The sequence below is a fragment of the Streptopelia decaocto genome (assembly GCF_964273445.1).
Source record: "Streptopelia decaocto genome assembly, chromosome: 2".
Taxonomy (NCBI): Eukaryota; Metazoa; Chordata; class Aves; order Columbiformes; family Columbidae; genus Streptopelia; species Streptopelia decaocto.
In genome coordinates, this window is record NC_138655.1 from 5,890,296 (window position 1) to 5,916,249 (window position 25,954).

General features: G+C 41.8%; 1 protein-coding gene across 1 annotated transcript in view; it reads left to right on the plus strand.

Annotated features, from left to right (window-relative positions):
• Positions 1 to 19,774, plus strand: part of KCNK9 (potassium two pore domain channel subfamily K member 9) — a gene marked incomplete at both ends in the record, with an annotated part of 86,635 nt that extends 66,861 nt beyond the window's left edge. The window contains one exon of the mRNA XM_082045531.1: positions 18,933 to 19,774. Coding sequence (XP_081901657.1) covers positions 18,933 to 19,774 — 842 coding nt within the window. The remainder of the gene's footprint in view (positions 1 to 18,932) is intronic.
• Between the last annotated feature and the right edge of the window lie 6,180 nt (positions 19,775 to 25,954).

The window sequence follows — 25,954 nt, forward strand, 5'->3', positions numbered from 1 at the left end:
AGAATCATTCTGAGTGGAAGATCATTGAGTCCAGCCATTAACCTAACACTGCCAAATCCACCTCTAAACCATGTCCCTAAGAATCTCTCTATGTGTCTTTTAAACCCCTCCAGGGATGGTGACTCCATCACTGCCCTGGGCAGCCTGTTCCAATGCCTGACAACTCTTTCCATGAAGAACTTTTTCCTAATATCCAATCTGAACCTCCCCTGGTGCAACTTGAGGCCATTTCCTCTCATCCTGTCACTTGTTCCTTGGGAGAAGAGACCAACCCCCTCCATGCTCCAAGCTCCTTTCAGGCAGTTCAGAGATCAGAAGGTCTCCCCTCAGCTCCTGTTCTCCAGCTGAACCCCCCAGGTCCCTCAGCGGCTCCCATCACACTTGTGCTCCAGCCCCTTCCCCAGCTCCGTTCCCTTCTCTCAACTCGCTCCAGCACCTCAAGGGCTTTCTTGGCATGAGGGGCCCAAAACTGACCCCAGGATTCGAGGTTTGGCCTCACGAGTGCCCAGGCCAGGGGGACGGTCACTGCCCTGGGCCTGCTGGCCACACTATTCCTGACACAAGCCAGGATGCTGTTGGCCTTCTTAGTCACCTGGGCACACTGTTGGCTCACATTCAGCTGCTGTTGACCAAGTTAACAAGATTTGAGGGGGACCACGGTGGTCAATATGGTGTAAGAAGGACCATTCAGAAACTTGAATAGTGTTGAAGATGGTACACTGGCTGAGACAAACTCCAGATCTGTGCTGTATTGCACTTCTGCATGTGAGGGAAAGGGAAAGGGAAAGGGAAAAGGAGTGGATGTGTGAAGAGGAAGTCATGGGAGGGGACTGAGAGTTGTAAAATGTATGGAGTGGGTGGGAGGTGGAAGAGTGTCACCCCTGATCTCCCATGCATGTCTCACTCATGGTAAGAAGCCAGTGTTGTCCCATCACCCCATTCCACTTGGTCTCTGGAGGGTGCTGGTACCACCTTGGCGTTGCCTTTCTGTTGCATCCATCGAGCGATGCCTGGCCGAGGGTTCACCGTTCGCTCCCTGGGTCAGCATCAGCAGCAAAGTAACAGGGTCAGCCACTGGCAAGATGCTGTAGTTAAAAAACAAAACAACAACAAAAAATTATATACATAAGAAAGGCAAAATGAAGCAATGATGGGTTGGACAATTAAGCTAAAAGCATTTGAGAGTGTAATCCAGCTCTCTCTATCAATAATTCAGGAGTCTAAGATCAGTCTAATTGATTGAACACCTTCCACAGTAGTCAGCCACTAATAAGACAAATGAAATGTCTTTTTTATTGTCAAATCTCCATCTCGCATTTGCACAGGCAAAATCCTGCAGGGCTTTTCATTTGAGGAGACTGGGTATTTTTTTCTCTTGAGGGAGATGAATTGAGGGCCAGCGTCTGTTTTTAAACAGCAGTAAATTAAGCCAGTCTGCTCCTTTGGCTGCGGGTGGGTGGAGAAACAGAGCTGTGCTGAACAGGATTCACACGTAAAACTTGAGTGGGTTGTCAAAAGTTGAACCCAGCTTCCAGAGGACATGTTGTCACTTTGTGATGATTTGAGTGCCTGGGACACTTGCCCTGGAGAGACTCCAGGGGACCACAGATCTTTTTGCCCTAAAGCCAGTGTCTCTTGCTCCCCTTCCTCTAAAGAGCCACATTGCGATCCTTGGTTTCCTAATAGTGGTGTTGATGCTTACCTTTTGACATGGCATAGATGTTTAAAGGAGGCTGGACAAATGTTTAACTTTTCCAATTTGCATCAGCAAACCATGTCACAGCTTATGAAAATAAAAAAGTTGGGTTGAAACTATTCTGTGTTTTATGTTTTTTTCCCAAAATCATGCCAAATTCAGCTACTTCAGGGGCCTCTGTGATGAGAAAGTAGGGCATGCTCAGCAAATTTGCTTGATTTTGTTTTCTTTGGACCATATCCTTGAGTTGGGGTTGGAGATCGCCCCAGCAGGATGGAGCTTGTGGACATCAGCTCCAGAGCATTGTTCATTGCTGATCAAAAGCTGACATGGAGAAAAGGTGAGGACTGAATTGCTACTGATGTATATACATGGTGAAAATCTATGTGTCAGCAAGGCTTCTTTAAGCCCAGATGCTCAACAGTTATGCTAACACATCCTCTTGTAGGCACAGAGGCTCTGGGGCTGAACTTTTAGCCAACATAAATCAAAGTAGTTCCTCTAGGGCATTCTGCTGACTTAGATGAGCCGCAGATCCAGTCCTGGGGTGAAGGAGCAGCTCTGATTATTATGTGTCTTGTGTTTAATTAGAAAAGACTTCAAACTCTGTGTGTGCTCCAGAGTCCTCACTGAGTTAACCTTTTAACTGGTGTGGTACAAGTTACCTGTTGAGCAAATGCAAATTCTGGAGATCTGGTAGTGACTTTCCTTATTTTCTATTATTTCATGTGCCTCTCCACAGCTTGGTTGGAGAAGGATGGAAGCAGGAAAAGTCCCTAAGAGGTTTCATTTTGCCTGTATTACCTCTGAAACATTATATAATATGTCCAAATGCTTGATCTAACCGAGGAGTAATCGTTTTACTTCCTAATCTAATAACTTCATGATGTCTGCCTCCTCTTAGCTTTGCTCTAGCTTGACTGTGCAAATGCCATTTAATTGTGTTCTTGTGAAAACTAAAGGCCAGTAGCTTTGCCAAGGATGGCTAATTTTATAATGTACCATGCCAGAATTAATCTTGACTGCAAAGGTAAGGCTGATGGTTTATAGTTGGCAATTATGGTCGTATAACAACTCTTGTATAGGGTGGTTATAGGCTATGAAGGTCTTGTAACTATTGTTCATTGCCTAAGGATGCAGGTGTTCGCTGTAGTCAAGACAGAGAAGAGTGAAGAAAGAGCAAATGGGAATGAAAGTGAGCAAGAGAGAGGAGGTAAATAAAAAGGGCATGACAGCGAATGAAAACAAGTAGTGTGAAAGCATGGGAATGTCATGGGAGTGACATATAGGTGGAGCAGGGAAAGAAGAGGAATGGATATGGCCAACAAGAAGAGAGAGGCTATGGAGAAGAAATAGAAATAAACTGGTGGGAGAAATAGGCCAGTGAGTACAGAATTCTATCTAAAATTCAGTGTAGTCAAAGAAGATTTTGTTTTCTTTTGAAAGATATTTTCATCTCTGTGTTTAGGACATGGACTGCCTATCTGCATAGTAAGAAAAGCAACTTCTCTACCCAGTAGATGTGTCGATGCTTACCGAAGTCTTTTTTCCTTGGGACAGGTTCTTTCAAGCCGAGAGCTGTTTTTCTGCAAAGATAAATAAAACATTGCCAGGTTTATAATTCTGCTACTGCTACACAGCCAGGAAGTCAGGAGGTCTTCAGGACTCAGGCACATCTTCAGCCTCAGTGTGAGCACTTGAAACCCGTGACAAAAGCTCTGTTGAACTTCTTATAGTTTTACAAAGTGAGAGCCAACAGCAAATGAGGTAGCAAGTCTGGAAGTGGGATGGTTACTTACAGGACATGTAAAAAAAATAACAAATAGCTATTAATCTGTATTGGGTTTACGTGGTTTTAGTTGGCAGCAGCTGCAGGGATGCCCTCTGTGACATCAGGAGCTGCCCCCTGTTGGACAGAATCAGCTTCAGCTGGCTCCAAGATGGACCTGCTGCTCACTAAGGCTGAGCCCATCAATGATGCTGGTGGCACCCCTGTGTTAACATAGTTAGGAAACAGCAGGTGGAAGAGACAAACAGTCTATTCCTGAAGAACTGCACCCTGTGGAAGGGACCCATGCTGGAGCAGCTCTTGAAGAACTGCAACCCATGGGAAGGACCCCTGTTGGAGCAGTTCAATGAAAGACTACATCCTGTGGGAGGGACTCCACGCTGGAGCACAAGAAGAGTGTGAGGAGGAAGGAGCAGCAGACATGATGTGTTAATGTTTACAAATATATAAAGGGTGAGTGTCGTGAGGATGGAGACAGGCTCTTCTTGATGACAACCAATGGTAGGACAAGGGGTAATGGGTTCAAACTGGAACACTAGAGGTTCCACTTACATTTGAGAAGAAACCTCTTCATGGTGAGGGTGGCAGAGCCTGGCCCAGGCTGCCCAGGGAGGTTGTGGAGTCTCCTTCTCTGCAGACATTCCAACCCGCCTGGACACCTTCCTGTGTAACCTCATCTGGGTGTTCCTGCTCCATGGGGGGATTGCACTGGATGAGCTTTCCAGGTCACTTCCTACCCCTGGCATTCTGGGATTCTGTGATTCTGTTATGGACTGACCACAACCCCCATTCCCCTTCCCCCCCCTGCACTGGATGAGGAGGAGGGTGATAGAAGACTTGGGAATGAAGGAGTGAAGTTGAGCCTGGAAAGAAGGGAGGAGTTCAGGGGAAAGGGTTTTTATTTTTACCTTTGTTTCTCACTATCTTACTCTGTTATTTATTGGCAATAAATTAAATTAATATTCCCCAAGCTGAGTCTGCTTTGCCCATGGTGGTAACTGTTGAACAGTCTCCCTGTCTTTATCTCAAGCCACAAGTTTTTCCATCCTGCTTTTTCCCCCAGTCCTGTTTATGGAGAGGAAGTGTGAGAGCGATTTCATGGCCAGCTGAGGTCAGCCCACCACGTGATTATACATATCGATTTCCAGAAATGCACAGTTGAGAAAATTTGACTTCCACAAAACTGTGCTAAGATTCTTACTGAGAGTCCAAACTTGAGCATATGTCTGCAACTTCAATCCCAAACTAAGGAGTGTGAGATGATATACTGGAAGTACAGGGCATGCATGTGAGGGGCAGCACAACTGAAGGTCATAATGTCTTATAGACAGGAACTCCACTGGTCCCTCAGCAGTGCTACTCCTTAAACTACAAAGCTTGCAAGTGAAGCTGAAACTGAAACTTAAATCCCTACGGGACTGGTTCTGGAGGATCTTATTCAGTGTTTTGTCCAAAATGGTTCTAAATAATCCTCCTACTGGGTTTTCTCCCTTGTTGAACAGATTAATAATTTTCCAGATCACATGGCCTTTTATGGGGGGTTTTAGTCAGATCTATATTCTTCACGACTAGGTCCTCCCCTTCTCTATGATCCATGTCTGGAAGGTGCAGATGTTAGTTCATGTCAGAGAAGAATTGTGAATAGCCATGGATCATCTCATGGTATTCTGTGTCATTTATATAGCTCCTGTCACTGTGGGGTCTTGGATTACAGTGGAGGTTCTCGGGTATAAAACTGTGCAAATGATGATTAGGTCTGCTCAGAAACATCATATGAAGTATTTTGTCAGTCTGATTTCTTGAGCTAATTTGTATGGAGGAGTTCAGGGATGAAATAAAATGAAAAACACCTGGTTATGATATTAATATAATATAGTCGACACTGTTTTCCACCCAGGAAAAGAAAAATGGTGAGGTTTGAAGAAATTCTGGTAAGTGGCTTCCCTTTTCTTTCTACTCAGTTTGACTATTCCTGCTGTCTGGGAATAAAAAACTGAAGTGACGGATTGTTCTGATTATGCCTAGTCAGGTACATTAAATGGTATCTCACTCTACTGCCTCCTGCAATCTTGCTGCTTGCTGTGCTTATCAGGGCTGACGTGGAAAAGGTAGATGTCTGTAAACAATAAAGAAATAAAAGGGGAGGTGAAAGATCTCAGAGTGGTCTCAGAAAAAAAGGATTTGTTGGGAACTGGAAAGGTGTCGAGATTAAACTGAGCCACTTTTAGAATAACTAATTGGGATCTGCCTGTCAGCTTCAAGACTCAGTAGCAGACATAAACCCCATCCGGCTTTTCATGGGTCATTTGTTGGAGAGATGCTTGCAGTATACGGAAAGTTTCTTTTTAGCATCCATCTGTTTAATGCTAACATGGAGCCGAGCTCAAACGCTTGTCTCGAGTAAGACCATGAACTCCTGTATACTTGAGTTATAGTGCTGTGACTTCATAGTCACCAAGAAAGATTATTTTCATCAGTATGAGACAAAATAAGCTCCCATGGATTTTTAGCACTGTGAACAAAAGACAAGTAGGTTAGTGATGCAGTACTTTATTTCAAGTTTTGTGTCAGTGCTGTCTACAATATCCATCTAAAATTGTATGAAATACTATTCAAAGTCTGTACAAATGGAGCATTGAATTTCTGTGTTTCTGTATCTAAATTTGGGTTGTTGATGTACGAGAAAATTGAATTCAAGCTGGAAAGGTGCAAAATGCTATGAAAGTGAAACTGTCTACTGCAACAGACTAGCAGTGGCTGATTTATTCATCCTAGGGAAAAAAAATACAGGCTGGTGAGATATGGCTGATCTTTATTAATCTATGGGAGCAGAGAAGACAAACTGGGAGGACTGCTATTTGAGCCAAGGACTTTACTTTTATGAGAACAAACAGACCTTCAACGAATTTTGATTGAAAATAGGAAGAGTTTTAGCTGGCAGAGCAGTGAGTTTAGGGACAGCCGTACAGCTTGATTAGTGGAGACAGATGTCCCAACTGAAGTGGACCTCTGTCTTTTTAAGGAGAGTTTCACTGTATATGAACTGAAGTTCTGGGTTTAACTTCTCTTAGGCGCAAGTTCCTAAAACACCTGACTTACCTTGGACAGTTTCTGCTGGCTGGAACAGCATCCCATGAGAAACATCTCTGGTTTTGTCTTGGTGGGGAAAGGTGCTGACAGTCTCTATGCTCCTGGTATGCGTTTGCTTCTTTCAGATAAAAGCCACTATCAGAAAAAAAGGATGAGGTGGCTTCATTTGAAAGTGGCAACCCAGTGAGTTAGACTGGTCTAACTCCAGCGATGTAATTACCCTGATATTGCAATTCCAGCAAATCTTCCCACAGACAACCCTGAACAAGGTTGCAAAACTTTGACCTTCATGTTTTAGTTCAGTTCTTCTGTCTTCAAAGTGCAAGGATAAATGTACCTCAAAGTTAGTACAGGCTCAATGGAAAACTGAACAGGACAATAGAGTTGGGCAATATATTTCTGTTAACTTTCTTCCTTTCAACTTCCAAAAATGCTTTCTCAGTCAGAACTGAACTTCTTCCTTCACAGTAGTTTTGGATGAATTATTTCAGTTTTTCAAAGGCAATTGACAGAATACACTTAAAATTTGTAAAGAGAAATTGGGAATTCTCTTTATGCTTGTATTTTCAGGCATAAGCCTATTTTAAGAATAAGAGTAACACAAAAAAAATTGTACATTGGTAAAATAAGCTCAGTCCAAAGCATTTGAACAAAATGCTTTTCTTGTTGGTTTTTTTTTGTTTTTTGTTTGTTTGTTTGTTTGTTTGTTTTTAATGAAACACATGTACTGCTTTGGTGAAATCTGTCTATAAATCCACCTGAATCACTGCTTGGTCTGTATGTGATGTAATGGGAGAAATTGTGATGGACTACACTTGCTTTGGCTGTTAGGTCACTGAAGACAGTTTTCAGCTAATAAAGCTGCTGGAAAATTAGTGTGTCTGCAGGAAAAATAGCCTTGGCCAAAACTACAGCCAGCCAGAGTCAGAAGATATGTTCTGGAGTGTTTTTTTCAGAGAAGTATACAATAAATGCTGTAACTGATGTAAAGGAGTCTATGATTGCAAAGATCTAGAAGCAGGAAAACTTTTGTCCATCTGGCTAATTCCTTATCATGATCATGAAGGGACAGAGAGTGAGAAGCAAAGGAGAGGGAAGAGGAACTGGTGGTTCCTCCACACTTGACTGTTCACCTGCCAAGACAGAAATTACCCTTGAATAGGTGCTTTTGTATCTGTGCAACTTTGTCTAAATCAGAGCTTGTACCACTTTATCTGTATTAGTAAAAGTCTCCTAATTGATTTGCTGGCATGTTTTTCTAGCAGGGACCAAAGCTGAGCACAGTTGGAATTGCTGACCCTTCTTTTATCTGCCCTTTTGGATGGAGGAAGACCTGGTTTCTCAAACAGCATAGAGGACAATCTGCTTAAAATACCATGTGTCTTTTAGTGTTTTCTAAAAGTTTGAAATATATATATATATATGTATTTTTTTTTTCTTCTGCATGGGAGCAATCTGCAGTAGATATGACATGAAATAAAAACAGATAGGTGACCAAACTCATGTCAAGCTATCTGTGGTCTTCTAAGTCTCTTAGTTGCATAGAGAGGAGAGTCATTGAGGCAAAATGCAATTGCTTCAGTGAAAACACAGTTGACCCGCTTCCCTCAATGTCACCCCACATTTCTTGCTGGATGTGCTGCATTTTACCATTTGAAGTCACACTGATCTGCAAACAGAGCTCTGTGGACTGCAGTGGGCAATGACACCACAGGTTTGGGGGATGTTGTTACTATGTCAGGAGTGATTTGTGCCTGATGTTTCGAGCCACTATGCTGCTTGCCAGCCTTCGCTGATGCTTCTTGAGCAGAGTTTTGTTCAGATTGAGCTTCTCAAGCCCTGGCAATGTCGGACTTAGAGCGGTCTCAGGCATTCATCAGGTCTGAGAGCAGAATCCTGTTAACCCCGCGAAGGCTCAGACTCGATACGCTTTTAGTTTGAAAAGAACTAACACCTTGAACAATGAGAAATCAGAAATTTCTCATAGTGCTTTTCTGTCATCAGAGCATAGTGAAGGAAGAAGAAACTCGTTCATTTTTGGCCTCTTGTTCAGATATGAGCCGCTATGCTTCTTCCTGATGTATTTTCCCCCTGATCCCTCAGAGTGCGGTTTGGATCATCCTGCCAGCTCTGCAGGTGGTGAGTCCTTCATCTTCCTCCCTCATGGAGACATCTCAGATCATTGCCAATAAACTGGGAGCAACCAAAATCAGTTACAGAAAACTGTTAAAATTGCCCAAGAAGGCCATTAATAGGAGGGACCGAGGAAAAATAAAGCTTATTGCAGTTGCATATGTGCAAAGGAGGCTTTGAAATGTAAAGAAGTGACAGCATCAGGAGTAGTTTGCTATACAATGAAGACAATGTTATAGTGATGGCCACATCACTATACCCAGAGGATATTTTGCATTCTAGGGAACTGATAACCCTCTTGCCATGGTCTTGTATCTATAAGGACTGAGCACAACTCTAGCGAAGTTCCTGAAAGTTTCTGAAGAGCAAGAGGGATCTCAAAGAAGTTCAGTAAAAGTGATCACATAAGGAGCTGCTTCTGAGAAGACATTTGAAATCTCAGTCCAGTTATATGTTTTAAAACACCCATTGTCTTCCTTGCAGCAGGACTCTGCCTCAAAGAGCTCTGTTTATAGCTAATGCTAACTAAGGGATGAAGCTGTGACAGTCTCCAAGAAGTGTAAAGGAGCAAGTAATGATGGAGAGAAATGGGGTGTGTTGGATTAAGGGCTATAAAAGAACACTGTGATAAAAGACAGCATAGAAAAATACAGGCTGTGTATCAAAAAAAGCTTCCTAATAGCTGGATCTGCTAGACAGGGGAATAATTTCCTAAGGGAGAGAGCAGAAACCCTGTTATTTCAATCATTTAAACAAAACTGGACAAAGCCCTGAAGAATATATTGTAGGGAACAATCACATGCTGGCCCCCAGGAATGGATAACATGACTTGATAAGTCTTTTCCTAGTGGTTGCTACGATTCTCTACAGATTGAGAACTTCTTCAGGGGGTGATTTGTCTTGGGACTAAATGTGATGTGGGCCTCAGGTCAATCCTCTGTTTCAGAGAACAAAATGGAGAGGAGAAAGTGGACAAAATGTGTCCAGGGGCAGTCAGAAACAGAGAGCACGGAAATATGTTGACTCAGAAGTGCTACAGGGCTTTGTGCAGTCACGTATCTCAGTGCCAAAGAGATATAAAACACACTCTGGTCCAAATACAAAGGTTTTATTCTTAGTTGGTGGTGTGCAGGCTCCAGAAAACCTGATCATTTGAGCTTGCTACGAAGCTCTAAAGATGTATGAACCCAAAGACTCACAGTCATCCTGCTTCTCCTTGAACTTTGGAGATTTGTTTTTCTTGCTGTTACAAGAATCCAGCTTGTTGACTGATCTGTCTTGCTGCGTCCCTGTGATGCACACATGCTCTCCTGGTGGTGTGCCTGGCTGACGATTTGTACCGCTCTTGATTTCTTCAGAAAGGTGGCCAGGCCCAGCTGCAGTCCAGGGAACTGTCAACTACTGCCCAGCTGGAAATCCAGAAAAGAGATGCTGTTGGTTTCAGGAAGAGTTGAGAAATGTTATGCCAGAAACATGGCCCAAATCACTGCTCTTTTCTGTGCCAGTCTCCTCACATAGCTGGAGAGGAACCCTGTCCCTCTTCCCAGACTCTTTTCTGAAACAGAGGAAGTCACAGAGTTGGGTAGAGGTAATGTTGTCTGGAAGTGCCAAGTGTTGGCATCCTTGATGTCCTGGGGGGTGGTATACCAGGTGTACCTTGGATGCTCTGTCATCTTATTCAAAAATATTGCCAGTAATGTGGGGGACTACGGTGGGTCCATGGATTCCATGACAGAGGTTATGGGAACAGAAATTAGCCTTGAAGATATTAAGGCCTACCTGTGAGAAAGATGGGAGTAAAGGAGTATCTGGAGATATTAAAGTGTACCCGTGAGAAAGAAGGGAGTAAAAGAGTAACACTGACATTAGCAAAATTAGCAATAGCAAAAAGACACATGAACTGGTAAAGAATATATAAAAGGGCATTTGTGGCAATAAATGGAGACTGCTGTTTGTACTTAGTAACTTTGTCTGTGTTATTTGTCCGTCTCAACCGCCACACAGTAATCGCAGACATCTCTTCCCTAAGCAGTAAGAAGCTGTCAAAGTTGAACAAGAGGAGGTTTGAGATGATCAGGTTTTCTGTGTTATACAGATGGGCAGGAAGCTTGTCAGTGTTTTCACGTGGCTATTTGGAAATTTCCACTTTCCTTCATTTACTGACATTTTTTAGTGACAATGGAGAAGGTTCACGTGAAAAAGAAAAAAAGAGAACGATGAACTCAAACAAATGTAGAACCATCAAATCTTTAAGTTTTTTTTAAAACAATTCTTAAAAAGTTTTGTCATTTGCTAGAAACAAGAGCAGCAGCAGCAGTAGTCAAACTTGGTTTCCTGTCAGCTCCAAAATATCCTCCAGTTCTCTTGAACTCTGGTCTGCATCCTCATCTTCGCAGGCTGTCATAAGATGATGGACACATCCTATTCCTTCAATTCTCTCCCATGCCCCTATGTCTCACTGCATCTTGCAGGACCCCCAACTCCTGTTTCTTTCCTGTAACTGGTCAGAGAAAGAGCCGTTCACATTGCAACTGAGTGTGCGCTATGTGTGTGTTGATTTTTCGTCCCTTTTATGTGTATACACAAATTAGCCAGATGGCAGGCCAAGCAGAACAGATAACTATCAAGTTCACATTACAGCTTCTTCTAAGTGATGGAAATTGGTGGGCAGCTTCAAAGATTTTGGGGAGGAAAGACAGATGGGCAGAGATACAGATATAGGTGGCTCATCCTTATAAAGAAATGAAAAGAAAAGCAGAACTATTCAGAAAAATATAAGTTTCTTATGGCTCAGTTTAAACTTGTAAACCTATTCCTTCATGCAGTAACCCAGTGGGTATCTGAAAGGGCCAAATGTTGTGACCAAATCTGTGCTTCCTCATTAGGCAGAAGCATTATCTCTTAAAAAGAGGGAGTTGTGTCCTGTCACTATATAAGTTCAAAAGGAACACAAAATCTTTTCCAGGGGAAGCAGAGAAGCCCCCAGGTCTCTCCAGCTGTGGGAAGGGTGGAAGCTGCCTGGGCACACACCTGTGACAGGCACACGACCGAATGAGGAACACTTCCAGCTTCTCTGCTTCAATTAACTGAATAATTTGTCCCCCCACTGTCACAGGTAGGCATTCAACAGGGCAGATGAGACCCTGTCCCATGTTAATGCTGGTGGTGGAGTCCAGGCAGGGAGGGGGGAAGAAAGCCCAATCTAAGCAGTCTGAGAACCTCTGAAACACTTCTGCCATGTGCCCCATAGAGGTGACCTTCTGTCTCCTTCTCTGGAGACATTCAAGACCTGCCTGGACACATTCCTGTTCAATCTGCTCTGGCTGAACCTGCTTTAGCAGGTGGGTTGGACTAGAAAACCTCCAGAGGTCCATTTGAACCCAAACCATTCTGTGATTCTGTGATTCCTCTGCAGCTAGGACATGGAAGTGGTCATAACAAACCAGGGGCGAGCTGGGGTGACAGGCTGTGCTGATTTTGTCAAGGGATTTCAGATTTGAGGTTGAACCAGCGGGTTGACACATCCTTCCTTCTCTCACACAATGTCCATGTCTTCACAACATGGGATGATGTTGGCCCATATTGATGTGTGTTCCTGCAGGGAGCTGTGTGCCATGCTTTGACCTGACATTAGAGACTGTCTTCTGAGCATGGAAGGGGAGGATGTCTTTGAGGGTGGAAGGGGAAGCTGTGCGAAGTAAAAGGGGTTACTCAGTTGATGTGCTGCAGTGAGATCGACTAACAAGAGAATGAAAGAAAAAGAGAGTCCTGCAGGTGTTTGTGGAGAAAGGCAGCAGAATTCAGGGAGAGCCAAGGCATCTGGGAGAGAGAAGGAGCTGTGCTCATATGCCAGGAGGCTGGTGTAGTTACATGGCACCTTTCATCCAGGTACAGTAGCATCCATGATGTGCTCTTGATTTCCTTACATGACAATGGATTTGTCCTGGTAAATGAGTTACAACCAATGAGATTAAACCCCTCTCTGATCCTGACTGAAACCTCTTTCATCTGCACCATGAAGGCCATGTTGTTTTTTCTCCCTGCTGAAAGCACAAGCTGTAAATCCAGTGGAGAGCCAGCCTGTTCCTGTGGCAGTTTCTCTGATGTAGGTGAACCCCTGAAGTGAAGTGTGTGACATCAGGAAAATGGTTTAATCTGAATTATGTTTGCTCATCTGAGTAACAGGTGCCGTTATCCCCTTTTCATTATCTCACGGCCGGGGCTGCTGCCAGCATGAGTAAGAAAGGCTTGAGTCATGGGGATGGAGGCTGTTGTCAGAGACAACCAGGCCCAAAGTCCATCATGGGGATGAATGATATGTAGATGAATGAGGGGAGAAACCTGCTCCTGAGAGAAATAAAGTGTCCCTCATGAATAACACAGTGTTGTTTCAAGATCCAAGACATCTAAAAGCTGTTGTACATTGAATGTGAATGTGAATGTGAATGAGGCTCAACCTCTCTGCATCTACACACTGACCTGGACATCACCTATAAATAACTTACCAGTCCCATATTTCATTTTTATCTTTTAACACTTCTCATGTATTTGGCCTGGTACCGATGCACATCTAGAGGTAAACCTCTCCCAATCTCTGACACAACTTGGTGTAGAAAAACACCCTTTGCTTTGCACTACACAAGCTCCATCTGTGCTACTAAGTACAGCAGGACTTGTGTTTTGTAGGACATGGAGGCCAGCAGAGATGTCATGGAGAGTGTCAGTAACAGCTAAACACAAGTAACTGCCCCAAAGTGGTGCTTAGCTGCAGTGGTCTCTGGCCAGTATCAACCTCCATGGGTTGACCAGGCACAGACTTTGGAACAGTGCTGGTTGGTCCAAGGTAAAGCCATGATGGGAACTGTGCTAATGATTAAAGATTGTGGACAATCATGGGTTGGTGGTAGAATCCACCCCTTGTCCCAGTTTAGTTTGCTGGAGTAGGTATCGCTTTGCAGTATTGGAGGTGGTTCTTATGTAGATGGAACACACTGAAAGTATTCAGGATTTTTTCCCATAATGTTTTATTTTTCTTATGGATTTACTTATTCTGGGCAGTCTGCATCATTGCAATAGCATGAAATGGTTTACTGAGGCCCTTTTTGTCCCAGAAGCAGTGTGTCATTCAGGAGTGTTTGTGTTGGACGACAAGACAGACGTTATGGGCCTGTCTATACCCTGCAGCTGAGCGTGGTGCAAAGATCACTGATGTAGATCTAAGCAAGCTGGTCTGTCCACATGAGGCTCTAAAGTGCCAGAGATACTTGCCTAGGGCATGCATGCAGGCATTTTTGGTGATAAAATGTCTATAAAATCATGAGTGACACAAAGAAAGGGAATAGGGGATGGTTGTTCCTGCTCTCTTCTATAGAGGAGGCGGGGATATCAGATGATAGTAATGGGAGAGAATTAAAGAAGCAATGATGATTTTTTTTTTTAAAGAACACACAGATCTATGGACCTTCTTGCCACAGGATGTTGCTGATGCTAAAAGTTTATACACATTCAATGCATGATGCCCAAGATCATGGAAGAGAACTCCATTGTGTTACTAGAACAAGTGAAACCATATTAGACTCCCTGAGCTCCAAATGATGAAGCTGGGTACAAGAATACTTGGGGGAAGTGTCACATGTAATTATACCATTCTTATGCTCTTCCCCAACCACCTGCTTGAGGGTCACTGCTGGATTCAGGGTAGCTGTGTGCTGTGTTCCACTGCATGCTGTGGTTGTGGTACCTTGGCACAACCTCCATTTAGAAGTGAGAGAAAGCTCTTTGGCTTGTTGTCCCAAATGGGCCTCACATAGATTGTAATGAGGAGTTTCCCTCTGTGTCTCATCTGAAAGACACCACAGAAGAATAAACTTTGAAGGAGGGTGATTGGGTTTTCCCCAGACTTTCGTAGCTACATTCTGCCAGATAAGAAAACAGTATACTCTTTTTTTCTTAGAATCACATAAAGATGCACATGGCCTTTAAGAGTTTTCCAAGGACAAGGCATGGAAAAATCAAAGACAGGGAAGACCTCAACAGAATACTCGTTTGGTGTAAGCCCTCCTGGTCTGACCCTTTGTATCCCTTGCTTACATGTTCTTGCAACCCTGCTTGATGTCTGTAGTCCAGCCCTTCTGTAACTGGGGAGAGATGACTTTTGCAGTGCATTGTTGCTCTGCAGTCTAGAATTGGAGTAATACTCTGAGGCGTCACATTTATTCATGCCAAACTATTCTTCTTGGTGAAAGCCTAAGCAGCTGGGAGATGTTATAAAAGAGAGAGCACTAATGATATGACTTCCAATCAAGGTGAAAGTAATTTAGACTGTCCATCATTCAGGTTATATCTCATTAGATATTAGACAAACCTGCCTGCTGTGGTCATGTTGCTGTATTGTGGGACCTCAGCAAACTGGTTAGTAGGCTAGAGTAGTATAGGTAGTATTACCTAATATTATTTACCCAGGTGTGGTCCAATGTAAAACTCCATCTATACCTTTCTCACTGTTATCTCAGCCCCAAGGCTTATTGGGAGATGCATTTGCTAAACCTAATTCTAAGGTCTTCTCTTTGATCTTTCTTCTTCACTGCAGAAGAGAGAAATACCAATGTCATGTTTAACCTTTCTCTTTAAGCCTTGTTCTTCTTATGGTTCATGTGGATTAATCTCTTTATACTCCTCTAAAAGGAAGTGGCATTCGTGCAGCAGAATTTGGGCTGGATTGTGGTAGCTGAAATCTGCTACCAGGGCAGTTGCTTCTGCCTTTACTTGACACAAGTAAAACCCAGGTACCTGGAGACTGACCCTGTGTACTTTCTAGCATTAATGATTCTCTCTGCCCCGCTTCCTCTGGCAATTACTGACCTACTCATTCCTCCCAGAGACAGCCTCTGATGTTAAGATGGCAGTGGTTTGTTCTAAATTTGAGATTTGCTGAATTTCCGAGAACTTGCACTGCTGGAGTTTACTTTCATGTATTGCTCTCTGTATGGCTGGAGAGATTCTGTAATGCTTAAGTAATGGAGAGTTAAGTCTTTCTTTGGTGTATTTTGAAACCCTCCACTTCAGAGTGCTGAACACAATGACTAAGGTGCCTATTCCTTAAAGCCATGTTGCACTTGAGAAATATATGACTCTGATCCCTTATACATGAATCTATTTGTAAAGTCTTATTCCAGCTTCATGAATAAAGTATTTTTTCTTTTTTTTTTTCTTTTTCTTTTTTCTTTTTTTTCCACCACAGCTTTATAGTTAAAATACAGTAAAAGACATTTCTCTGATGTTGTGGAAAATGTGTGTGACATTGGGCAGAATAGAAACCAGAATTTCTGGATATTCTGTCTACCTATAGGAACTGAAGAGAAAATATAACCTATTGGTGCCTATACATTCTTGTCTGTAAAACAGGGATATAGATATATTCCTATTTTATGGAAGAGCTGTGAGTCCCAAGTTGATTACAAACTCTGTGACAAATCTATTCAATTGTGAAGTAGTGTGTAAGCACATAATGTTAATATTTTACAATGTCCCTAAAGTGTCTCTGTGGATATCTTTAGTGGGAAGGACATAGTCATATCAAAAGAAATCTTTTTTTTTGCCCCAACCATTTTCTTTAGAAGCCAAAGTGAAACCTGTTTCCACCAACTGCCATCTCTGCAACCATCTGGAAAATCGCATTTTCTGAAGCTTTCCTTCTTTTTATCAGCTGTAACTAAAGCTATAAAATGGGAAGATGTCCCTGGTTTAATTAACACCCCTGTAGTTCAAAAGCTGATCTTAGTAATGAGAGGCAATTATAGCCTTTATTGAGGGACAGTCAGGTGGAACTAACCCAGCATCAATCTATTGAAGACACCTCCCTTTCCAGGTAATTTGGAAACTGCTTTTTATGATGAACAGGCTACCTGGTGCAATGCAACAGGTGAATCTCTTTGGTTTGTAACCTGAAAAGAACTTCCAATTTTGATTTATGTACCTCTTTTCTAAAGAGATTTTTGCACCCCATCCATCTGCCAACAATTTGCAACTGAGCTAAGGCAATAACTGTTGATTTTTGAAGGGCATTCTGGCTGATTTCCTTGTTTTATTTTTCTTGTCCACTGTTGCTTTTGATTTTGAAGGCCGTTTGGTGTTCATATTTTTGTCCTAGTAAAACTGCAGACTCTGTGGTGTGCTCACATCCTGAGGGTTATGCAGCGTTCTAGTCTCTGCACCTCAAAAATTATGTGATAGAGCTAGAGAAGGCTGAGAGACAGATGTTGAAATGATCAAGGAAATGTAATTTCTGTTATAGGAGCTGAAAAGGCTGTGGCTCCAGTTCAGGCAGGAGAAAACCGAGGGCAGAGATAAAGCTGAGTTTAGCTGAAGTCATGAAAGTAGTAGGTAGGGTAGATATAGAACTTTGATACTGGGCACTAGCTGAAACAAGGAGATCTGCTTGAAATTATGAAGTACTTTTTTACGCAGCAGATAGCAAACTTCTGGCATATGTTGCCACAGGAGGTTGAGGAGGTGGGCAGTGTCAACAGTTTCGAAGGAAGGACTGGACAAATTCAGAGCAGCAGGTCCATGGCCTGAGTCTAAAGGTGATGGGCAGGGCTGAGGCACTACAAAGAGAATGGTCCTGCCCCACTAGTATCTCATGTGCTGTCTGACCTCCAGCTTCTGATCTGTAAGAGTGATGGTCTGCTGTACACCCTATGCTTCATCTGCCATCCCTCTATACATATCCTGATATCTCAGGGGCCTCAAATGATGCTAGATGCTTCTTTCTGGAAAGCTGATTTAAACTCCCAGTGTCTACAATGCAGGCAACTATATTGAAGCTAGTCACTGAGCATGGAGCTCTACTCATAATTGAGATGCCCACAATTGGCTGTTTGCATGCAGTTGTCTACCTGTGCAGAAGATGTCTAAATTCTGCAGTGAAGAGATGTCTAGTCAGTCCAATAGGGACCTAATGAATATGGTCAATGGAACAGTCAGTACTGTCATTTCATCTTGCCACAAGGTAGACAAGTGTTGGGATGGTCAGTTAAATAACTCACTACTGGCTGTTTTCATTAAGTCTTTGTTGACTATAGTGAGAGCTTGGCCATCTAGGACACATACAAATACCAAAATTTAGGTATATTAATCTTGAACTGAGTTCTGTCCCAAGCTTTCTATTATAAGGACCATAGAGAAATAGGTGTCTCCTCAGAATAACTCATTGACCTGTTTTAGACACCTAGGCATAGATGAGAGGAGCTGCACTTGTGAAGTGCATATTTCTATTCATTGACTTTAAGGGGAGTCTGGAAAGTGGTACCCACATTGTCAATCCACACCATGGCCTCGTAGGTCCCAGCCATCCCATTTTGGAGACTTTAGTACTGTCACTTAGAATCTTAGCTGTAAGAAATGTAGATTTTCAAAGCTGTGCGATGTGAAAAAGTGAAATTATAATTTCAAAACAGACTTCCCCATACTTACAGTTTGATCCAGAATAAAGGTTTAGCCGTGATTTTACTGTTTGTAAACTACGCTTTGAAATTTGCTACATCTTCTGTCCTGGATTAGTTTAATATCCTGACACAAATGCCTTTGCCAGACTAGCTGTAAAAGTTGTAAAAATAGAAAACAACATGATAAGTTGTTTATTCTTCAATAATTAAAGATATAGCAGGCATTAAACCCCTGAAGTCCTGTGGTGTTTGAGCAGCAAGTAGCTTTCATATATTGTCTAAGAGAATGGTTTGTTTAGTATGGAAGAGTGTGAAAAGGAGGTTTTTTGGTTGGTGGGTCTGTGGACATTGTCAAGTCCATGCTGCCAGCAGACATAGAATTTGGATGCCATCAGTGTACTCTGGTTTTGGGACAGGGCAACACCAACTCCTCTAAAAATTCTGTGGGCAAGTCCACCTATTTCCAAAGTTTTTGCTATTGCATGTAATACAGAATGGATGTAAAATTTCTTTAGCAAATGAGCGCAGTATGATGTTGTTTAGGAGACTGAAGTAGGATGGATTGCCCATTCTTTCATCTTTCCCACTGCTGTGTGTATAACTTTGTTATTCTATGTTTTATTTGCTCCGGATACAGGACATAGGCGACGAGATAGGCAGATTGTGTGACTCCAATGTTCCCACAGCTTTGGATCTCGCTGCGGCATCAGAGTCTCTGCAATTCCTGTGGTCATCACCTGCCTTGCTGACTGTCCTGTCTTTTCATTCCCTCTCCCAGGTTACGGACACGCCGCCCCAGGGACAGACGCGGGGAAGGCCTTTTGCATGTTCTACGCGGTCCTGGGGATCCCACTGACACTCGTCATGTTCCAGAGCTTGGGCGAGCGCATGAACACCTTCGTCAAGTACCTCTTGAAACGCATCAAAAAGTGCTGTGGGATGAGGAGCACCGAGGTCTCCATGGAAAACATGGTCACTGTGGGTTTCTTCTCCTGCATGGGAACACTCTGCATTGGAGCAGCAGCCTTTTCCCAGTATGAGGAATGGAGCTTTTTCCATGCTTACTATTACTGCTTTATAACATTGACTACGATAGGGTTTGGAGACTATGTGGCCCTGCAAACCAAAGGGGCCCTTCAAAAGAAGCCTCTCTACGTGGCTTTTAGCTTTATGTACATTCTGGTGGGGTTGACAGTCATCGGGGCATTTCTAAATCTGGTTGTTCTCAGGTTCTTAACCATGAACAGCGAGGACGAGAGGCGGGATGCTGAGGAACGGGCATCCCTGGCAGGGAACCGCAACAGCATGATTATCCACATCCAAGAGGACCCCCAGCATGGTCGGCCACGGTACAAGGCCGAAGTAACAGACCTTCAGTCAGTTTGTTCCTGCATGTGTTACAGGTCCCACGAGTACACCAGCCGGGTGGTGTCCCACCAAAATTCGTTCAGCTCGAAGCTGAACCCCCAGTACTTTCACTCCATCTCTTACAAGATTGAGGAGATCTCGCCAAGCACATTAAAAAACAGCCTTTTCCCGTCTCCTGTCAGCTCCGTCTCACCTGGGTTGCACAGCTTTACAGATAACCACAGGCTGATGAAAAGGCGAAAGTCCATTTAAAGGGATTTGTCTTCTTTTGCTTTCCTTGTTCGCCCCAGTTCTTCTCCGTTGTTTTGGGGTTTTTCTTTTTGTTCCTTGTGTGAGACGGAGCGAGGCCAAAGGGAGCAGAGAAAGCCAGTCCTCCTCCGAGACTCAGCTCTTGAGCATGAAGCATGGATTATTTACTGTTCCAGCAAAGTATGCCTTACATTACCCCCTCGGTGGATGTCAGAGGATTCAAGGTGACGTGAAGTGGGTACCAAATCCAAAGTTGCACACACAGCTGGGAGCCTTCATGTGCCGCTGGCACTCCTGACCTAATAAACTACTTTCCTCACGAGCAGGTTGCAGCGTGCGTGCTTGCGTGTGTGTTGGGTGTGCGTGTGCGTGCAATCCCACAAACAGTGCCATGTGACAAAAAAATTGACGCATCAGGTATTATTATTTTATTGTTTGTTTGTTTTTTTTTTTTTTCCCTTGAAGCAATTGTGTTCCAGCCTGCTTTTAACTTTTGGATTGCTTCCAAAAGAAATGGGGAGGGTGGGAGGGGAGCCAATTTGATTTTATTTATTTGTATTTCTTTTGCCAAGACAAGCATGCGCCATAAGCAGCCAATATACCAGGTGTATCATTATAAATTTTTTAATGCTAGATTTTAGATTGCATTGACATTAAAAAAAGGCAGGAAAAGATGGACCATTTCAGCTTGCCAGTTCAAAATTAAAAAAAAAATAAAATAAAATAAAGCATGCACTTTGTAAAACTGGTATGCATAATAAAAACACAAGAAAAACTAGCAATGGAATTAATAATCAAAAGCAAATAATCCTATTGATTTAACTATGTTTTTAGTTTTATCATTTTCAACCGTTCCAACAATTTGCAAGTGGAATTTTTAAGGCTGATCATAAGAATTGTTGGAACTAAAGAGTGCATTTTGTTATTTTTATTTTATTTATAAAATTATTATTATTATTATTATTATTATTATTATTATTATTATTATTATTATTATTATTATTATTTTTTTTTTGTGCAGAAATTACCTGCATGAATAAGAATTACATTTTTTTGAATGCTTGGATTAGGATGGGTATAAATAGGCGGATGTATATTTTTTTTCTTATATAATAGTGACAGGGCATTCCTTGTTTTAAATAAAAAAATAAAGTTGATTGTCTCTAAATGCTTTTGATTTGTAAATAATGGAAAGCCTTTGTTGGTCTCAGGAAGAATTCAAGGGACAGTATCTTGTGTTTGGCTCACTGGGAACTTGTGAGATTAGATGTGATATTGCTTTTTTGCTAGGTGGAAAGGCAAAAAGCATTTAGCAGTAATGGGCAAAAGCAGTTTTATTCCAGTGTTGGGAGTGATTACGTTGGCAAGTCATAGTGGAGGCTGTTGAGACCACGTCATAGAGATTGTCCATCACTCAGTTGTTCATCTGGACCAAACAGACTTTACAGAACTGAATTAGAGGCCTAATCCAGCTCCCTTTTAAGACAATAGGAATTTGCAATGATTACATGGGATTTAGTGCTTTTGGGAGATTTGTGTTTGATTTGACAGGGATAGGGTTGGGAGTTTTATCAATCTGCACCTTTGTCTCTGATTTAATCCTATCTTTTAAATCACCTTCTGTGTTAATTCGCTGTACAAAACCCATATTTTTTTGGCACTAATCACCTCCTGCTGATTCTACCATTTTGTGCTTTCAGTGTAAAAACAATAATCCTTTTTTTAAAAAAAACTAGATGGTGTGTTTTTGTCCAAGCCCCAGCTCTGAGCTCTGTGTGCTGATGGATGCTGATATCCTTTCAAAGAGGCATCTATAAAAAGCATTAATAGGGAGAAATAAGGAATGTCATTCCTCCTCCATTCTCTTCTCCCTGGCTTTAAATTATTAGTTGTATCAAATATGTTCATGTTCTCCTAATTCCCATATCTGTGTTTCAACAAGTAAATGAAAAGCGAGTATCCATGACTTTGACTCCCCTGTGCCGCTTCTGTTGGGATTATAAATTGCTGTGGCGTGAAAATCTCTATTAAGATTAGTGAAGAAATAGTTTAGGATTCTTAATGAGGATGGATGAGGATGGACTTTTTCATCCTGACATCTGGGGATAACATCCTTCAGCACAGTAGGAGAGGGTGCTGGGTGCGTTAATGGTGTGCTGCTAGTACCAAGTCCTAAGGCAAATGCCGATGGCAGAAGTATTGAAAGAAACATACCTAGAAAAGCAGTTTCAAGACATGTAAAACCACCTCAGTGATTACCATCTAGAAGCTGGTTTCCATGAGGGTGGCCCATAGGGTTCACAGTGCTGTCCAAATTCACTTTTGTAGTCTTTGCTGGTGGCATCCCAGAAGTGCAAATAAATCTAGATTTCTTTTGCTGCTAAGCAAATAAGAAAAGAAATGCCTGGAATATACACATCTGTATAACGTACAGCTGTTGAGTGTGTTTGACACTGCAGAAAAGCAGGAAAAGTTTGGGATTTTGCAGAACTCGAGTTAAATTCTCTCTGCCTAGCAAAGGAGAACATTTGTAACAGGAGTATCAGCAAAAAATTTAGAGTTTTGTGAAAACAGTTATATCATATAAAACATAGATTAGCTTTTCCTTTTTTTCTTTTTTTTTTTTATTTAAGAAAAGAAGAATATTCTATTTCTGATGCATATAAAAATAATCTTTAAATATCCTATAAATAATGTTGAACTCCAGAAGTTCAAATCTGTTACATTATCTAGCTGATTTGTTGCTAAATCTTCCCTTTGGAACCATAAATGAAGAGTAAATTTTAATATATGAGGTATTTAATTAGGCAAGCAATTTACCTGGGCATGTCATGGGTTATCTGCCACTTAGAGTCTTTGCATTAAAACTCAATGTCTTTATAAAAACTCTGTTTTAGCTTTGTCAGAGTTTATAGACATGATTGAAGAATCTAAGTATACTGATATGAAGAAGCCAGAGCAGATATCTGTAGTGATGCTTTAAAAGCTCTAATGAGTGTGTATGTGGGAAAGTGTTTTGCTAAAATGTACCTACATTCCTTAGGATTTGAAAATAACTTAATATATTTTTTATTTTCTGTCTGTAGAACCCGCAATTCTATCCAACCTATATTTTTGTGATGCGTGAGATTCTAAAGTGGCAAGAGATTTCCTTTGCAAGCCTGCAGGCTTCCAGACATTTACATGAGCTCTTGCAGGACTTTTCTTTGTGAGCAGCCAGGAATACAAGAACTCTCATCTGCACACATCAGTACGCCAGGCCAAATATGCCTCTCTCTTCCATCATTTTTGTGGTTCGACTGATGTGTGAGTAATGACTTGGGCTGTCTGGAACTGGAACAGACAGTCTTGTGAAAGGGAAGCTTTTGTCTGAGGTTAATCCCAGCTTTTCAGTTACACATGAAAAATTAGCCAGAGAAAGGTGAGCTGATTTGTGTCTGCTCTGTCTCTGCCTTCTCTTTGCCCTACATGAATACCATTTTCTTCCCATGACACTGCTTTTCACTGAATATTTTCTCTGGTACATTATTAGTTTTGTTCCACTTAAGACATTATTTCTTTCAGCTCAACCTCTCTTCCTTGCTACTCACTTCTTTGAAATTCATATAGAAGCAGGTAATAGTGGTGTTGCTTATGACAAGACGTCCTAATATCCAAAATATCCAACCTGTGTTTCAGTAGCACACAGACGTCTACTATCACTTTGTGATGCACTCTCATTCCCCAGAGTCTCATTTCTCCTACCCTTCCCTATTATTAAGCATTAGAAATAATAATAATAAATCAGATTACTCTATTTATGTCACACTAATGTACTCTTCATCAAAACAACACAAATTTAGCTCCCTGCTGTCGACTTTGATTATATAACAACCCCATTATCCTATCATATTTCATATTATCATCAAAGGGAAAAATCAGTTTGATCAGTGAGGCATCAAAATAGCTTTGACTGAGCATGCTGTGATATGTAAACGAAAGAGGAAACTTAACAGAACAATGTAGGCACAACTCTCTGCTTGGTCTTCATTACTGCGTAAGGAAGATCATGACTGATCTAACTGGGGCTGCTTTGCCAGAACTTTGTACATATATATGCTTTACAGGGATGACTGCAATGGGGCAGCTCTAGAGGTGGTGTTTGGGTGTTACTTGAAGGATCCAAAATAGCTTCTTGGTTGTTAATGGATGGAGAAATGTACAGTGAACTTCAGCAATAGACTTCTGTTTGGAATCCTCTGTAACAGCTCATTAGGACAAAATCAGCATCATTATTAAAAAACAAAACAAAACAAAACAACCAAACAAACAAAAGCAACAACAAGCCCCCAAAACAAATAAACAAAAACCAGAAACAAACCAAAACCAAAAGGAGGGAAGTGACCAAGCTGATCTACTATGTTGTCGGTTCTCATTTAGTTTCCTAGCACTTCGCTCAAGGAAATGCCAGGGCAGTAATCAAGATTATTGCAAATCAAACCTGAGAAAGGTAATTTCTTGTTTCCTCTGACAGATTTGAAAGCTTTTGTCATGGAAAAAGAAGAAAAAAAATACTTATTGCTAAAAGCTTAAAAAAGAGCAGTCATTGGAACTAAGATCGAGAATGAAAATGTTCCGGCATGACTTGGTGTTTGCAGACCAGAGGGCAGGGGCTTAGGTTGATGTGGCTTTCAGCTGAAGTTTATGTATGTCCTCATTTAGCTTTATGAAATATTCCTGTTAATATTGGGATCTAATTAAGACAGATGTTTAAAATCTCTGTGAGGAAGCCAGACTAGAGAGATGTGTTGGAGTGTGTCCATTACACTAATGTCATGGGCTTTTTAATGCATATTTCAACAAAAGACTGTTATTGACTGGAATATTGCACAAATTACAATGAGAATCACACCACCACTGCTTTCATCATCTAGAGGTGCATAACACTCTCAGAAACAAGAAATAAATAATGCTTTTCTGACCAGCCTGCTTGTCACCTAGGTTTAATATCAAACTTTATTTTTGGAACTCCAGCAAGATAAAACGTATGAAAAGGATTATCCATCATAACACCACACCAAAATCAAAACAAATAGTATAGTGACATTGGATGCAAAGAAATTGATTACAGATGGAAGGTGCTCAGGGACTCTTATACTAGTTGATCTGAGCTCTGAGGCTGAATTAAAACCGTGGAAAGTACTGGTACCCTTCACCAAAATGCAGCATGCAATTATTTAAGAAGTAGATAATGAACGTGGCAAAAGAAATTTCACCCATAAAAAATCATAGGCGGCCAAAAGTGAAGATGGGAAGAAAGAAAGAAATTTTTCTCGACAGCAGGTAGCACGTTATTTCCCATTGAAACCACAATGAGGTGACACTGAAGTCTGTTGTCCTTCAATCTGGGTAGAATCTGTTGGGGATATGTCCTCTGCTTAGTCAAGGTCTACGCCTTTGCTGGTCTTTCCTTCACTTGTACTCCCAAGTGTAAGGGCTCAGTAGGATGTAAGCAAACTCTTTCTTTAAAGTCTGGAGTGGCAGGACCTTCCTCTGAAACCAATGGACACTTTACTAAAGCTAAACTTGTTCAGCCTTGCCCTAAGTCTTTCATTTAACAGAAAATTGTTTGGTGATTGTTATTTTTCCCTCTTCCCCAAAGAGGCTTCTCCACAGCCTGTGACTGATTCTCAGTCAGACTGTATTGTCCTTCACACAAATTTCCAAGTTATGTACAAGTGCACATCAATATCCCCTTGAGGGAAAAGTCCAACATAAAGCTTTGAATTGAGGAGCTTTCAGGATTTGTGTCCCTCTTACACTGGGAACTCTGCAAAGTTTCTCCTTTCTTGCTGGAGAACACAGACATGGTTGGTTTTCCGCATAACCCAGGTGGAAGTTGCAGCTGATAAGCTGGCACTTTCTGGACTATTTGCTGAAGTGGGCAGCTTCATATTGCTGTAAATTTCTAAGCTAAAGAGAAATCAAAGTGCTGTCAGGCTAATTTTTTTCTCACACATATTTCCAATGTGGTAACCTAACTGATTTGGGTTCAACACACCGAGTCCTGACTGATACCCCTTTACCGAAAGTGCAGTGTGAGCCTTTTTACCTTTTACTTCTATTTACTGCTAGATGCTATCTCTTGAACTTCAACTAGTGCCATGAACAAACCTTCCTAAACCTAATGGAGAACAGAAAGAC